The 16,598-nt window shown below is 52.0% G+C and overlaps 1 protein-coding gene across 1 annotated transcript in view; it reads right to left on the reverse strand.

Annotated features, from left to right (window-relative positions):
• LOC140428031 (superoxide dismutase [Cu-Zn]-like) overlaps nt 1-16,598 on the reverse strand; it is a 77,054-nt gene that overhangs the window by 424 nt on the left and 60,032 nt on the right. The window contains exon 4 of the mRNA XM_072514002.1: nt 2,218-2,335. Coding sequence (XP_072370103.1) covers nt 2,218-2,335 — 118 coding nt within the window. The remainder of the gene's footprint in view (nt 1-2,217; nt 2,336-16,598) is intronic.

Here is a 16,598-nt window from a genome sequence, read left to right on the forward strand (position 1 = left end):
AGGGAGTCCTGCTTTGTCACACGTACCATCTTTCAGATGAGCGTTAAACCAAGGGCCTGTTTTCCCCCTCAGGTGGATGTAAAATATTCCATGGCACAATTTTTAATGAGAGCAAGGTAGTTAGCCATCATACCCTGGCTAATATTTATCCTTCAATAAACATCACAAAAACAGATTATCTGGTCACTATCATTTTGCTTGTCAAAGCTTGTTGTGTAAACCAGCTGCCAAACCTCCTAGATTACAACAGTGACTGTACTTCAAACTACTTAATATTTTGTAAAGTACTTTGGTACAGTTTTTGTTTCAGAGGAGGACTGTAATAATAATAAAATTGCAGAATAGACATGTAATTAGCAAATGAACTTCAATGTAGGCGTGTATCAGGTGATATATTTTGGTTGGAAGGTTAAGGTGTCATACATTCCTTGGAAACAAGTGTCCAAATGGGGTAGAGAAAGAAAGATCTGGGGCGAAATTCTCCGGAAACGGCACGATGTCCGCCGACTGGCGCCCAAAACGGCACAAGTCAGTCGGGCATCGCGCCGCCCCAAAGGTGCGGAATCCTCCGCATCTTTGGGAGCCGAGCCCCAACCTTAAGGGGCTAAGCCTGCGCCGGACGAATTTCCGCCCCGCCAGCTGGCGGGAAAGGCCTTTGGTGCCCCGCCAGCTGGCGCGGAAATGACATCTCCGGGCGGCGCATGCGCGGGAGCATTAGTGGCCGCTGACGGTATTCCCGCGCATGCGCAGTGGAGGGAGTCTCTTCCACCTCCGCCATGGTGGAGACCGTGGCGAAGGCGGAAGGGAAAGAGTGCCCCCACGGCACAGGCCCGCCCGCGGATCGGTGGGCCCCGATCGCGGGCCAGGCCACCGTGGGGGCACCCCCCCCCCCCGGGGCCAGATCGCCCCGCGCCCCCCCCCAGGACCCCGGAGCCCGCCCGCGCCACGTTGTCCCGCCGATAAGGTAGGTGGTTTAATCTACGCCGGCGGGACAGGCATTTTAGCGGCGGGATTTCGGCCTATCCGGGCCGGAGAATCGCGGGGGGGGGGGGCCCGCCAACCGGCGCGGCGCGATTCCTGCCCCCGCTGAATATCCGGTGGTGGAGAATTCGGCAACCGCCGGGGGCGGGATTCACGCCAGCCCCCGGCGATTCTCCGACCTGGCCGGGGGTCGGAGAATCTCGCCCCTGAGATACAGATATACCAATCATTAAAAGTAGTGATGCAGGTTAATAAGGTCATAAAAGGAAAACAAAGCACTAGGGTGAATTTGAAAGGAACAAAATTGTAAGCAGAAAACAGAAAAAGGATCACAAATGTAAGATCCTCATTTATAAAACCAATAGGGAATTCAGGAGAGTTGAACTTTTCACCCAGTGTGGTTATAACATGGAACAGACTATCATTAAGAGTAGTTGAGGCTTATATGCATTTAAAGGGAATCTGGATAGGCACAAGGGAGAAAACAATAGGTTATGTTAATAGAGTTAAATGAAGAAGAATGGGAGGAATCTCATGTGGACCTAAGAGTCTTTGGGCCGAAATGTCTGTTTCTGTGCATTAAATAACTATTTAATTATGTAATACCAAGTAACAAGCTTTACTTGGCACTACAGTCTAATAAATTCTCAGGGTGAAAAGGCTCCCAGCAAAAGTGATTGATCGTGCTTTGTTTGGCTTTCAAAACGGTGCTAGATAATCTTCAGAACACAATCCACCATTAAAGGGATATACTTCTGTGCTACTGGGACCAAAGAAATGCTTTGTTTTGGACAGAAATGGATCAAGTAAATCATTAAAAATGGATAACAACAATTCAGATGGACAATTGTCCGAGGAATGAAAGTAACCATAGTCCCCAAGGACCATAGGCTGCTGTCTCCTTTTTGAAAGAGAGCTGAATGCTCCTGATTTAACCTGAGGGTCAACTCACCCCAGGTGTGGGGCAAGGTTGAGAAGGCAGGGCCTTCGTAGATAACCTTTGCCTGTACAGGAATTGAACCCACTCTGTTGGCATCAAGAACCAACTGTCCAGGCAACTGAGCTAACCTCACCCCCGATAACTGTCGTAGAACTGCCCAATGAAAGGTGACATGATGGCATGAAAGCAAATTAATGAAATCAAAAGTGTGAAATGTTGTGCTTTGATGTTAATTACAACAAATCTCTTGTTCAGTCTAGCACTCAAAAGTTGTGACTGCAGAATATAATATTTACCACCAAAGTACGTCCAATTATTGAATAATTTCCTGCCAAACGAAGAAGTCGATCATGCATTTCAAATGTAGCGACACCATCATCATTAGCTTCAATGTTACCCAGATCACCAACATGTCTACAATGAATTGCAAATATTTTAAAATTATACAAAAGTTTTTACAAGGAGGCACAAGAAACTACCAACACAATGAGAATGCATTTATATAGCATCTAAACACACATAAACAGAACACAAAGCAAGAGAGAGTAGCAAGATTTCGGGGAGGAACACTTGAATCACAGCCCTTATCCAAATGAAGTATGATGCCCTAGGTCAGTGTTTTTCAAATTTCTTTTGCCCAGGATCCATTTTTACCAAACGGCCTTCCTTCGGGACCCACACCGGCTGACCTTCATGACTCACGCTGGCCGACCTTCGCGCCCTATGCCGGCGAACCTTCCCGACCCACACTGGCTGAACTTCGTGACCCATGTGGCCCAAATTTCGCACCCCACCATTTTCACTTACCTTTAATGTGACAAGAACCATTCCAGAGTCCAAAGAATTTTGGAAAATGATTGCGAATGGATCTACTATTTCTACTAATTCTAGGGCTACTTCCTTAAGGATGAAGATTATCAGGCCCTGGAGCTCCGTCCATCGAATCTGCTCTGCCATTCAATCATGGCTGATATGTTTCTCATCCCTATTCTCCTGCCTTCTCCCATAATCCATGATCCACTTATTATTCAAGATCCTATTTATTTTATCAATCCTTTTTTCTTTACATACTATAGTAACTTTTACAGTCAATTTTTTCGTTTCCCTGCTAGCTTACTTTCATATTGTATTTTCGCCTTCTTAATCAATCCCTTGGTCTGCAGTTGCTGAATTTTAAACTGTCTCCAATCCTTAGGTCTATTGCTTTTCCTTGCTAATTTCCATGCCTCTTCTTTGAATCTAATACTTTCTCTAATTTCCCTTGCAAGCCATGGTTTGGCCATGATTCCTTTTCTTTTTTTAAAAAAATATTTTAATTGGCATGTTGCAATTTTTGCAGAATAACAATTTGACGAATAGTGTATCTGATATTTACATGTTGTATAGTTTCTTATTTACATACTTTTTAACATACATTCCCCCCCCCCCCTTCCTCTCCCTTGGTAACCCTCTCTTCTGCCCTGGGTGCATTACTACTGAGCTCCGCTCCTCTTCTCTGCGTTTTTTGTTGTTGACATTGTGGGTTTGGGAGGGGTGAGGGGCTGACTTCCTGAGCTTCCCCTCCTTTCTTTTTCCCCATGTTTCTCTCTGTGACTCCCTTGGCTTCCCTCATCTCCTTCCCCTTCGCTCCTCTTCATGCATTGTTGTCTGTTCTCCCCGTCTCCCTCTTTCCCTAGTCGCTGGTTGCCTCGAACAGATCTTGGAACAGACTGACGAATATCCCCCACACTTTGTGGAAGCCCTCGTCAGATCCTCGGATGGTGTACTTAATCTTCTCCAGGTGGAGAAATTCCGACCGGGCTGCCAGCCAGTCTGCAGCCAAGCAGGATTATCCGGCGTGCGATTAAGGAAGCAAAAGCAAGGGCATCGGCCCTTTTCCCCCATATGTGGTTCTGGCTGGTCCGATACCCCAACGACTGCCACTCTCGGGCACGGTTCCACCCTCACTCCCACAACTTTGGACATTGCCTCAAAGAAGGCTGTCTAGAACCTGACAAGTCTGGGGCAAGCCCAGGACATGTGGCCGTTTGTTGGCCAAGCCTCCCTGGCACCATTCACATTTGTCCTCCACCTCTGGGAAGAATCTGCTCATTCGGGTTCTAGTCAGGTGGGCTCTGTGCACCACTTTAAACTGCATAAGGCTTAGCCTAGCACAGGAGGAGGAGGAGTTGGCCCTGCTCAATGCTTCACTCCAGAGTCCCAACCCACTTCCATTCCCAGTTCATCCTCGCATTTTCGTCTGGCATCGTCCAGCGGTAGTCTTGCCCGATCCAGTAACCGTCCATAGATATTCCCACAGTTCCCCCCTCCCCCTTCTTGCTGTCCTTGTTTATTAATTCCTCTAGCAGTGTGTCTCTCGGGGACCATGGGCACCTTGCCATTGTTGCCTTCTTTACTTTGGGGTGAACCACAAGCTGTTTCTTATATCGACCAAATGACCACACAACCAATATGTTAGCTCAAAAACACAGTTTATTAATAACACAAGACTTGTATCTCTATGCAATAACACATGCAGCTCCGTACTAAACTACACCTAACGACTAAGATGACCGTTACTTAACTTTGAGTGACCGGCACTGTGCGAGATAAGGCCTTTATCCGGGTCCACGTGGTCAGTTTGGAAGTTGTTGGGTTCATCTCAGCTGGGCTCGTCCTTCAGGAATGGTCGCGGGTCCTTGAACTTGGTTGTTCTGCTGCAGTTGGTCGCGCACAGACCGGTCCTAAAAGAGACAGATCTCTAGTGCGCAGGGCTTTTTATCCTTTGTCTCTTTCGCGCCCTTTTGGGCGGTCCTTACTCCAGATTCAATGGATCGATAGGGTTTTCGATCACCCTCATCGATCTCAGCCAATTAGGGGGCGGATACCTCGATAGCTGGGCAGGTCCTAGCTATCATGTCGCTGGCACGTAGGCCTTTCCAAATAAGGGGGGTGGGTGGGGCCGGTTAGTCTGCTACTGTTGTAACTCCTTGTTTCAAACTCTATTGTCCTGGGGGAAATGGTGATCGACTCTTAATGGCTACAAGTTTCAGCCAAGTCTGGTTTCTTTGCGCAATGCACAGAGGCTGTGTACCCGTCTGTGTCCCAAATTGATCACAATTCCCATAGTCCTTTACAGGTGGCCATTTTACATAGCTACACCATCTCCTTGCGGAGAAAATGTTTAATTTGGAGGTGTGAGGAGTGCCTGCTCTGTTAGTAGTTCCAGGTCTTCCGTCAGTTCGCCCAAGAGCGCTCGTCTGTCACCTACATAAATGTCCCTGACTGCTAGCGTCTCCCGGTCCTGTCTCCATTTTTTAAAGGTAGTGTCGAGCAAGACTATTGGGAATTTGTAGTTTCCGCAAGTGGGGTCCATGGGGACATCTCAGTTAGACCGAAATGCTGCCTCATTTGGTTCCATGTCTTTAGTGTGGCTACCATCATTGGGCAGGATGTGCATTTCATCGGTGGGAATGGGAGCGCTGCCGTGGCGAGCACCAGGAGGGTGGTTCCCTTGCAGGAGGGCTCCTCCAACATCACCCATTCCATGTTGTGTTCATGTATTCATCCCCTCAACCTATCTGCCATAGCTGCCCAGTGGTAGTATTGTAGATTCGGTAGGGCCAGACTGCCCATATTTTTCCTCATTTGCAGTGTCGATTTAGGAATCTTTGGGTTCTTACATCCCCATACAATCGCCATGATCATTTTGTCTATATTATGGAAAACGGTCTTGGGGATGAAGATTGGTATGGATCTAAACAGGGTGAGGAACCTTGGCAGTATATTCATTTTGATCGTCTGCACTCTCCCCGCCAGGGAAAGTGGGAGTGCATCCCATCTCTGTAGGTCCTTTTTAACTTCCTCCGCCAGACTGGTCAGATTCCACTTGTGGATCCGTGTCCAGTCATGAGCCATCTGAATCCCTAACGAGCGGAATTTGTTTTGGGCTAGTTTGAATGTAGTCCTTCCAGCTCTGTCCCTTCCCCGTTCGAGTTCACTGAGAATCCCTCGCCCTTCCCGTACCAGCCTCCCCGAACAGGCGCCGGAATGTGGCGACTAGGGGCTTTTCACAGTAACTTCATTTGAAGCCTACTTGTGACAATAAGCGATTTTCATTTTCATTTTCTTGCCCAGGTTGAGTTTGTAGCCCGAGAAAGCTCCAAACTCATCCAGGAGTTGCATGATTGCTCTCAGGCCATTCTGTGGGTCCGAGTTGTAGAGGAGCAGGTCATCCGCATCAACTGAAACTCTGTGCTCGCTGCCTCCTCTTTGAATGCCCTTCCAGCTTTTTGCGTTTCACAGGGCGATCGTCAGGGGATCAAAAAACATTGGCCTCTCTAGCCTCGTGGACTCCTAGGTCTCCCGACACTCCAAATATCGTTACCTTGAGGGTGGCACGGTAGCACAGTGGTTAGCACTGCTACCTCACAGCACCAAGGACCTGGGTTCGATCCAGGTTCCAGGTCACTGTCTATGTGAAGTTTGCACATTCTCCCCGTGTCTGAGTGGGTCTCACCCCCATAACCCAAAGATGTGTAGGGTAGGTGGATTGGCCACGTTAAATTGCACCTTAATTGGAAAAAATTAATTGGACACTCCAATTTTTTTAAAAAATTACAAGTGTCATAACCGTGCATAGGGCCAATAGAAAGCAACCAAAGATAAATTAAAATTACAAAGGAGAGAAATCAAAGAAAGAGAAAAACAAAACACAAGCAAACAGTGATCACTATAAGTATTTACATCTACATGTTCTCCTCCACCGTGGCTGTGGGCTCCATTTGGCTGATCTGCCTAAGTTGCACTGCCCAGCATTGGTCCGAGGGTGTATTGCCTCACCTTTCACCTCTCCCCGTCTTTCCACTTGCCCGTGGGCCTGTCCCCTGCGGCTATGTCCCTTGTGCCCTGCAGTCTCTTGACCCCACCTCCCCTTCCCCATCCCTTTCTTTTATGATCTGTGGCTCGTCTGCACCCTTCTCTCCTCTGCTCTACTCATTGAAGGCTACAAACAAATCTTGCAACAAGTTGGTGGATGGCTTCCACATCCTGCAGAAGCCCTCTTCTTACCCACAGATGGCGAATTTTATCTTCTCCCACGTCCTGCAGAAGCCCTCTTCTTACCCACAGATGGCGGATTTTATCTTCTCCATTTGGAGGAACTCCAACAGGTCGGACAGCTTTGCATGGTGCTGCTGAATGCCAGCCGAACAGGATTCTTCGGCGGGCGATTAGGGAGGCAAAGGCTAGTGCGTCGGCCTCCCTTCCCAGAAAGAGTTCTAGCTGGTCCCAAAGACCACCGCTTTTGGCCATGGCTCCACCCTCCCACCCCACAACCTTGGACATTAAGAACATAAGAACATGAGAACTAGGAGCAGGAGTAGGCCACCTGGCCCCTCGAGCCAGCTCCGCCATTCAATGAGATCATGGCTGATCTTTTGTGGATTCAGCTCCACTTTCCGGCCTGAACGCCATAACCCTTAATCCCTTTATTCTTCAAAAAACGATCTATCTTTATCTTAAAAACATTTAATGAAGGAGCCTCAACTGCCTCACTGGGCAAGGAATTCCATAGATTCACAACCCTTTGGGTGAAGAAGTTTCTCCTAAACTCAGTCCTAAATCTACTTCCACCTATTTTGAGGCTATGCCCCTAGTTCTGCTTTCACCCGCCAGTGGAAACAACCTGCCCGCATCTATCCTATCTATTCCCTTCATAATTTTATATGTTTCTATAAGATCTTCCCTCATCCTTCTAAATTCCGAGGAGTACAGTCTCAGTCTACTCAACCTCTCCTCGTAATCCAACCCCTTCAGCTCTGGGATTAACCTAGTGAATCTCCTCTGCACATCCTCTAGCGCCAGTACGTCCTTTCTCAGGTAAGGAAACCAAAACTGAACACAATACTCCAGGTGTGGCCTCACTAACACCTTATTCAATTGCAGTATAACCTCCCTAGTCTTAAACTCCATTCCTCTGGCAATGAAAGACAAAATTCCATTTGCCTCAAAGAAGGTCGTCCAGAAGCCGCCAAATCTGGGGCAGGCTCAGGACATGTGGGTGTGTTTCGCCAGGCGTCCCTGGCACCATTCGCATTTGTCCTCCACCTCCGGGAAGAACCTGCTCATTCGAGTTCTGGTTAGGTGCGCTCTGTGCACTACCTTTAGCTGTATTAGGCTCAGCCCTGTGCATGTGAAGGTGGAGTTCGCCATGTGTAGTGCTCCGATCCAGAGTCCCCTCCTACTTCTGTGCCCAGTTCTTACTCCCATTTTCCCTTGTCACATCCAGGGAAGAGTACACCTCTTCCAACAATTGTCCTATAGGTCCCCTAAGTTCCCTTTCTCTAGGTCGCCCCTGTCCTACAGTTCCTCAACTAGGGAGTGTCTTGATACGTTGTTGTTTCCCTACAAAGGAAGTTCTTAACCGGTACATACCTCATTTAATTTCCTTTAGGTAATTGGAACCTATGCATGAGTTCTTCTAAGGTCGCAATGCTGCTGTCTGTGAAGATGGGCGCGATCTACTGGCCGTGTTGCACTCTCATTTGAATGCGGTGCAGTCAGTGAATGCGGGAGAGCTCTCCCGCGGGCTTCCCGGCAGTCATCACGCCTCGCGGGATAGACCTAAGTCCCACGAGGCTTCGGAGTCAGAAACCCGCCCACAAGGGGCGTGGCCAAATGGCACTTGCCAAAGCCGGTTTTAAACTGACTTCAGCGAATACACCCGGACTCACCGGCATCGCGGGTTCCACTGGCCTCCCCAGCGAAGCCGCAGCAGGATGCCATTCAGCACTGGTCCAGGTGGAATGGCACCCAGACGATCTCCCAGGCCCTCTGACTGGAACAAGGACATCTTGGTGCCACCCAGCTGGCACCTAGGCAATGCCATTCTGATACTGCCAAGGTGCCTGTCCCAAGCTGGCAGAAGCACTGCCCGGGTGCCACAGTGGAGACCAGTGGGGTTCCTGGAAGACGAGGGGCCTGTAAGTGGACATGCGGGCACCTGAAGTGGAGGGGTGCCCCCACGGATCCCATAGCAATGTGTCTTCACTTGGGGGGGGGGGGCGTGTGGGGTAGTGTCCACATGTGTGGGGAGTGACATTTTTCATGGGTGGGGGTGTTGGGGACCCACAAGCTCACTTAGAGGTCGGGGCACCCTATCAAAATGGCGGTCCGATCTCGGAGTTCAGCTCCGCAGTGCTAAAGAAAATTCTACGGCGCAATTCTTGGGAAAGATTTCTAAGTGCGATGAGCTTCCTGCTGCTTGGCCCAGCGAGGCCAGCAACACTATTCAATGTTAATTGGTCCACTTAACAAGGCCCCACGGGCTTCTCGACACAAACGGAGGCTCGCCAGGAACGCATTCGCAAGGCCCCACCAACAAGGTTGAGCAGCATTTAAGCTGTACTTGTTCAGCCAACTCCAGCCAGCTCGCAACAATGTCCCGAGGAGACCAGCCCCAAGATTCGGGATGCTGATCAAGAGAGGCTCTTAGAGCATGAAGGCCAGGAGGGATGCTCTGTTCCCCCGAAAGTCCCGGAGAGATAGCCATAGGGCAGCCAGAGCTGCCTGGCACAATGTGGCAGCAGCTGTGAGCGCCGGGAATGTGACCAGAAGGACTGGCCTCCAGTGCCGAAAAATGGTCAATGACCTACACCGGGAAGCACAAGTGAGTAGACACCGATGCCCCCCTCCCTCCCCCCCAAACACACACATGAACCATGTGTCTGGCTAACGATGCTCTCTTCGTGTCTCCTCAGGAAAAGCTCTGCCATAATCGCCGGGAGAGGACCCAGACTGACGGTGGTGTGCCAGAGTCAAAAACCCTCACCACCCTGGCGGTGACCAGTGTGGCTGAGGACAGAGTGGTCACCAATGTGGAGGCTGCCGGACGCCGGAGAGGGTTGAGGAACCACCGGGCTCCACCCGGAGGACCTGTAAAACGATAGTTGCTATTGCCTCACTGACTGACTGACACATCCCTCCCATTGACCACTGTCTATTCTCCTGCAGGTCCTCCAGCCGATGGCTGCTGGCCCAGCCCAGCCATTCTCCAGCCTCCCAGGAGAACATCTCGGAGGAGAGCTCCGAGGATGCCATTGTAACAGTCGAGGAACAGCTGTCATCTCCACCCTCCACCAGCGCAGATACACGAACCTCAGTGGGAAACGTTAGTGGACAGGCAGGCTTTGGGGCCACAATTTGGTAAGCACCACGCTGCTGGAAGCCCCAGGCTAGACAGCAGTCGGAGGTCTGCTAGATCCCAGGACCGGCAGGGTCCCATCTGATGATGAGCCTGTGGAACAGAGTTACCCGGAGCTGATGGAGACGATAAGGAGCAGCTGGGACATTCAGAGGGAGATGTCAGCGTCACTCCAGCAGATCCGTAGCCACTTGGAGGAGTCCCAGATGCTACCAGCGGAGATTCCCGGCAATGCGTGCCACCGAGGCCAACACCGTTAGGGTGGTGACCGCCGTGGGGAGCCTGGTGCACTACGTCAACATCATTAGCAAAGGTGTCCAGGGCGTCGCTCGCGGCTCAGGATCTTGGCAGAATGTCTGGGGGATGTCACCCAGTACCAGGCTGGCCTTGATGAGGTTTTGTGGGACTTGTCCCACTCTCAGATGGGAATGCCCAAGGTGTTGCAGAGCTTGTCCCAGTCACTGAGCAACATCGCCAAGGTTGTCAACGCAATGGTGCAGAACATGGGGAACCTCCAGGGCTGACAGAGCCAGATGATGCAGGGGCAGCTTGGGCTCAAACTAACTGCCCCTCCGTCCCAAGGTGAACCCAAGGGCCCTATGGGCACCCGGTAGCAGGAGTGGGTGCCGAGTGTCAACCCGGACCCGTCTCATGGAGTGGTGACAGTGGCCACTGATGAGGCCGCGTCTCAGTCACCACACGGGACAGGGCAGCACAGCTGTGCATGTGCCACCCGGCCTCAGAGCCCCCAGAGGATGCCCGCGAGTGGCATCAAGGCTACAGGATGAGGTCAGCAGCTGGCTACCTCTAACTCTGCGGTGGATTCTGGGGAGACACCTAGACATAGTGGTAAAGGTGGGAAGTCCAAGCACATCACATGCGCACACACAACACATAGTGGTAGAGATAGGAAGGCCAAGCACATCAACACACACACACAAACAACATACCCTTCCATGCTGGCTTGGGATTTGAGATGTAGAGGAGCAGGTCACCCGCACAGAGTGAAACCCTATGTTCACTGCTTCCCCCTCTGGGTACCTCTCCAGCCTATCACATTCTGGGGCGATCGGCAGTGGCCCAATTGCCAGGGTGAACAGCAACAGGGACAGCAGACGTCCCTGCCTCTTGCCTATGTGCAGCCGGAAGTATTTAGAGCTGGTGGTGTTTGTCCGTATGCTCGCCATAAGAAAGCTGCAGTTTCACCCAGGCGGTGAACCCTGGTCCAAACTACTCCAGTACCTCTTTGAGGTACTTCCATTCTATCAAAGGCCTTTTCTGCGTCCAGGGAGATGATCACTTCTGGTGTTCTCTCCCTAGATGGGGTCATTACCAAGTTCAGCAAGCATCTGATGTGTGATGTTAGTTGCCTGCCCTTGACAAAGCCAGTTTGGTCTTCCGCAATTACCTCTGATATGCAAGTCTCCAGTGTCTAGCCCGGGATCTTGTCAGGACTTTTGCACCTGTATTGAGCAGCGAAATGGATTTGGTCTGTAGGATCCGCACTCAGTCGGGTCTTTGTCCTTTTTGAGTATCAGTGATATTGAGGCTTGTGTCACTGCTGGTGGCAGGGCGTCCCTTACCAGTGAGTCTGCGAACATGTAACGCAAGTGTGGGGCTAATTTTTTGTAAAAGTCTGCTGGGAATCCATCTGGCCCCGGCGCCTACCCTGTCTGCATGGAGGTGATACTCTCCATGACTCCCCTCAGTTCTAAATAGTGCTTCCAGTTCTCGTCTCCTATCTTCTTCCATGTGGTAGTCTCTGTAGAGGTATTACGGTACCTGGTAATGCTGGAACACCATTGGTAGATATTGTATGTTTCCCATTGGTCAAACTGTATGGTAGCTCCGCCCTGCTAGGTGGGGTATAAGAGCCCGTGCCGCCCCAGCCGCCTTCATTCTGTACCTGAGCTGCTGGGGGAAACATCTCGCTTATCAAAGCCTTCAGTTGGACTACAACCTCGCTTTAGTGGTCATTGATCGTGTATCAATTTAATAAGCTAGATTTAAAGGGATGGAGCTCCGTGTGTCTGCAACTCAGCCCCCACGCGGCGAACTCAGCGGCAATCAGCTGGATAGTTTTAAAGGATATCTCGGAACAGCCAAAAACACACCCACGGGAGAACAGAAAATGCAAGTCCTGCACTCGAGGGTGAGCCCGGAAATTTACACCCTCATCGAGGAAGTGGAAGACTTCGATACAGCAAAAGAGCTGCTAAAAGGACATTATATTCGCCCGGTAAACCAGGTCTATGGCTGACATCTGCTAGCAACAAGGCGACAAATACCTGGGGAATCGCTGGAAGAATTCTACCGTGCACTCCTGGTGTTAGGGAGAAACTGCAGCTGCCCGCAAGTTTCGGCGAGCGACCACACATAACTCTTGATCCGGGACGCTTTTGTGGCAGGTAGGCTGTCCTCCCAAATCCGCCAGCAATTGCTGAAAAAGGACACTCTAGGCCTCAAGGAGGCACGGGCCCTTGCAGGCTCTCTGGATATGGCCTCCTGAAACGCCCGCGCTTACGTTCCCAACTGCGCGGCAGCCCCCTGGGCAGCGTGGAACCCCTCCACAGCCGACCCCGAGACATCCCCCAACAAGCTTGTGCTGCAAGGCGGCCTGACAACCCCAGGGGGGCCCCGCTGCTACTTTTGCGGGCAGGCCAAGCACCCCCGGCAGCGCTGCCCGGCCCGCGCATTCACCTGCAAGGGATGCGGTAAAAAGGGCCACTTCATGGTGGAATGCCAGGCCCGTTTGGTCGCCGCGGTCTCCGGCGGCGAATGCGGACTGCCACCACAATCCTCTCCACGGTCCCTGTGCGGTCAGCGGGTGCCGCCATCTTCATCCTGCAGGGCCACGTGCGGCGCCCGGACGCCGCCATCTTGTCCCGCGGACGCCACGTTCGGTGGATGGGCGCCGCCATTTTGTGCACCCCCAGCCATGTGCGACCAATGGGAGCCGCCATCTTTGATGGACTCCCAGGACCGAGCTCGGCTGACCACACACCGCCCGAAGAGAACACTCAACTGCTGAGATTAGCCTCGGTGACCCTGGATCAGTCCCGGCCTCGGTCGCTCTCACCTGCTACAACAACTGTACTAATCACAGGCACGAAACGTCCTGCTTAATCGTCTCGGGGAGCACGGAGAGCTTCATACACCCCGACACAGTAAGGCGCTCATCTCTCCTCGTCCACCCCGTTAATCAAAAAATCTCTCTGGCCTCTGGTTCCCACTCAGTAGAGATAATGGGGTTTTGTGTAGCAAACCTCACAGTCCAGGGAAGGGAGTTTAAAAATTACCGGCTCTACGTCCTTCCCCATCTCTGTGCGGCCACACTCCTAGGTTTAGACTTCCAGTGTAATCTCCAAAGTCTAACTTTCAAATTCGGCGGCCCTATACCCCCCTCACTGTCTGCGGCCTCACGACCCTCAAGGTCGATCCGCCTTCCCTGTTTGAGAACCTCACCCCTGATTGCAAACCCGTCGCCACCAGGAGCAGACGGTACAGTGCCCAGGATCGGATCTTTATTAGGTCAGAGGTCCAAAGGCTACTGAGGAAAGGAGTCATTGAAGCTAGCAACAGTCCCTGGAGAGCTCAAGTAGTGGTGGCAAAGACCGGGGAGAAGCATAGGATGGTCATCGACTACAGTCAGACCATCAACAGGTTTATGCAGCTGGACGCGTACCCTCTCCCCCGCATATCCGACCTGGGAAACAGGATCGCGCATTACAAGGTCTTCTCCACGGTGGATCTTAAGTCCATCTACCACCAGCTCCCCATCCGCACTAGTGACCGCAAATACACTGCCTTCAAGGCAGACGGGCGGCTCTATCACTTCTTAAGGGTTCCCTTCGGTGTCACCAACGGGGTCTCGGTCTTCCAGCGCGTGATGGACCGAATGGTTGACCGGTACAGTTTACGGGCAACATTCCCGTATCTCGATAATGTCACCATCTGCGGCCACGACCAGCAGGACCACGACACCAACCTCCGAAAATTCCTCCAGACGGCAAAGATCCTTAACCTTACATACAACAAGGATAAATGCGTGTTTAGCACCGACAGCCTAGCCATCCTCGGCTACGTAGTGCGAAATTGAGTTATAGGCCCTGACCGTGAACGCATGCGCCCCCTTATGGAGTTCCCCCTCTCTCACTGCTCCAAGGCCCTGAAGCGCTGCCTATGGTTTTTCTCTTACTATGCCTAGTGGGTCCCCAACAATGCGGACAAGGCCCGTCCCCTGATCCAATCCACAGTTTTCCCCCTGTCGATAGAGGCCCGCCAGGCCTTCAGCCGCATCAAAGCAGACATTGCAAAGGCCACGATGCACGCCATCGACGAGTCCCTCCCTTTCCAGGTCGAGAGCGACGCGTCTGACGTAGGTCTGGCGGCCACCCTCAACCAAGCGGGCAGACCCGTGGCCTTCTTCTCACGTACCCTCCATGCTTCCGAAATCCGCCACTCCTCAGTTGAAAAGGAGGCCCAGGCCATAGTGGAAGCTGTGCAACATTGGAGGCATTACCTAGCCGGCAGGAGATTCACTCTTCTCACTGACCAACGGTCGATTGCTTTCATGTTTGATAATGCACAGTGGGGCAAGATAAAATACGATAAGATCTTGCAGTGGAGGATCGAACTCTCCACCTACAACTACGAGATCATGTATCGTCCCGGGAAGCTAAACGAGCCTCCTGATGCCCTGTCCCGCGGCACATGTGCCACGCACAAGTAGACTGCCTCCAAGCCCTCCACGAGGACCTCTGCCACCCGGGGGTCACTCGCTTTTTCCACTTTATCAAGACCCGCAACCTGCCCTACTCCATCGAGGAGGTCAGGACAGCCACCAGGGACTGCCAAATCTGCACGGAGTGCAAACCGCACTTCTACCGGCCAGAGAAAGCGCACCTGATAAAGGCTTCCCGTCTCTTTGAACGTCTCAGCATGGACTTCAAAGGCCCCCTCCCCTCCACCAACCGCAACACGTACTTCCTGAACGTGATTGACGAGTACTCCCGGTTCCCATTCGCCATCCCCTGCCCCGACTTGACCGCAACCACCGTCATCAAAGCCCTCCATAGCATCTTTACACTGTTCAGGTTCCTCGTTTACATACATAGTGATAGGGGGTCCTCCTTTATGAGCTATGAACTGCGTCAATTCCTGCTCAGCAAGGGCATCGCCTCGAGCAGGACAACCAGTTACAACCCCCGGGGTAACGGACAGGTAGAGAGGGAGAACGGAACAGTCTGGAAGACCGTCCTACTGGCCCTACGGTCCAGGAATCTCCCAGTCTCCCACTGGCAGGAAGTCCTTCCGGATGCCCTCCACTCCATCCGGTCACTGCTGTGTACCACAACCAACCAAACACCTCACGAATGTCTCCTTGTCTTCCCCAGGAACTCCTCCTCTGGGACCTCGCTCCCGACCTGGCTGGCAGCTTCCGGACCCATCCTGCTCCGAAAACACGTGTGGGCGCACAAGTCGGAGCCATTGGTCGAGAGGGTCGACCTTCTCCACGCTAACCCCCAGTACGCCTACGTGGCGTACCCCGACGGCCGACAAGATACGGTCTCCCTACGAGACTTGGCGCCCGCCGGAGCCCCACGCACACCCCAGCCACCACGCCCACCCTCCCTCCAACCTGTGCACCTTGCAGGAGGTTCGGTCCTTCCGCTGGCCCCGTCTAGGCCCCCCCACCCACCGACGCACCCCACAGATGCTCCCTTCCCAGGTCAACCGTTTTCCCCACCAGCGCCGTCTAGTGGTGTCGAAGCTGCCATAGGGATCGAGGCCACACTCCCGGAGTCACAGACGCCCGAGCCTCCACTGGAGTCACCACCGAAGCTTCAACGATCACAGAGGACAACCAGGGCCCCCGATCGACTGATTGCTTCATTTTAAAGTGTATACTTAATTATGAATCATAAATTGTAAATAATAAATAGAATTGTAAATAGTTACAAAACGCTGTACCGAGGTATTACGGTACCTCCATAACTATAATTTCTACCACGTAACCATGCTGTAATGTCAGGCCACCACCCCGCCGGACTCTTTTTTTACAGGGGGTGGATGTGGTAGTCTCTGTAGAGGTATTACGGTACCTAGTAATGCTGGAACAACATTGGCAGATATTGTATGTTTCCCATTGGTCAAACTGTATGGTAGCTCCGCCCTGCTAGGCGGGGTATAAGAGCCCGTGCCACCCCAGCAGCCCTCATTCTGTACCTGAGCTGCTGGGGGAAACATCTAGCTTATTAAAGCCTTCAGTTGGACTACAACCTCGGTTTAGTGGTCATTGATCGTGCATCACTCCACGACTGGCACATCCATTCCACCGAGGACCTGTTTCATCCCCGTGTCCCCCTCAGGGTGCGCGGAGGTGTACAGTCCCCAATAAAAGACCTCATTGACCCTTTCCGGCATCGCGACTAGCCTGCCGCTGCTATCCCTAACCTGGACTATTTCCCTCGTGGCTGCCTGCTTTCTCAGCTG

Source organism: Scyliorhinus torazame, chromosome 8, assembly GCF_047496885.1.
Source record: "Scyliorhinus torazame isolate Kashiwa2021f chromosome 8, sScyTor2.1, whole genome shotgun sequence".
NCBI lineage: Eukaryota > Metazoa > Chordata > Chondrichthyes > Carcharhiniformes > Scyliorhinidae > Scyliorhinus > Scyliorhinus torazame.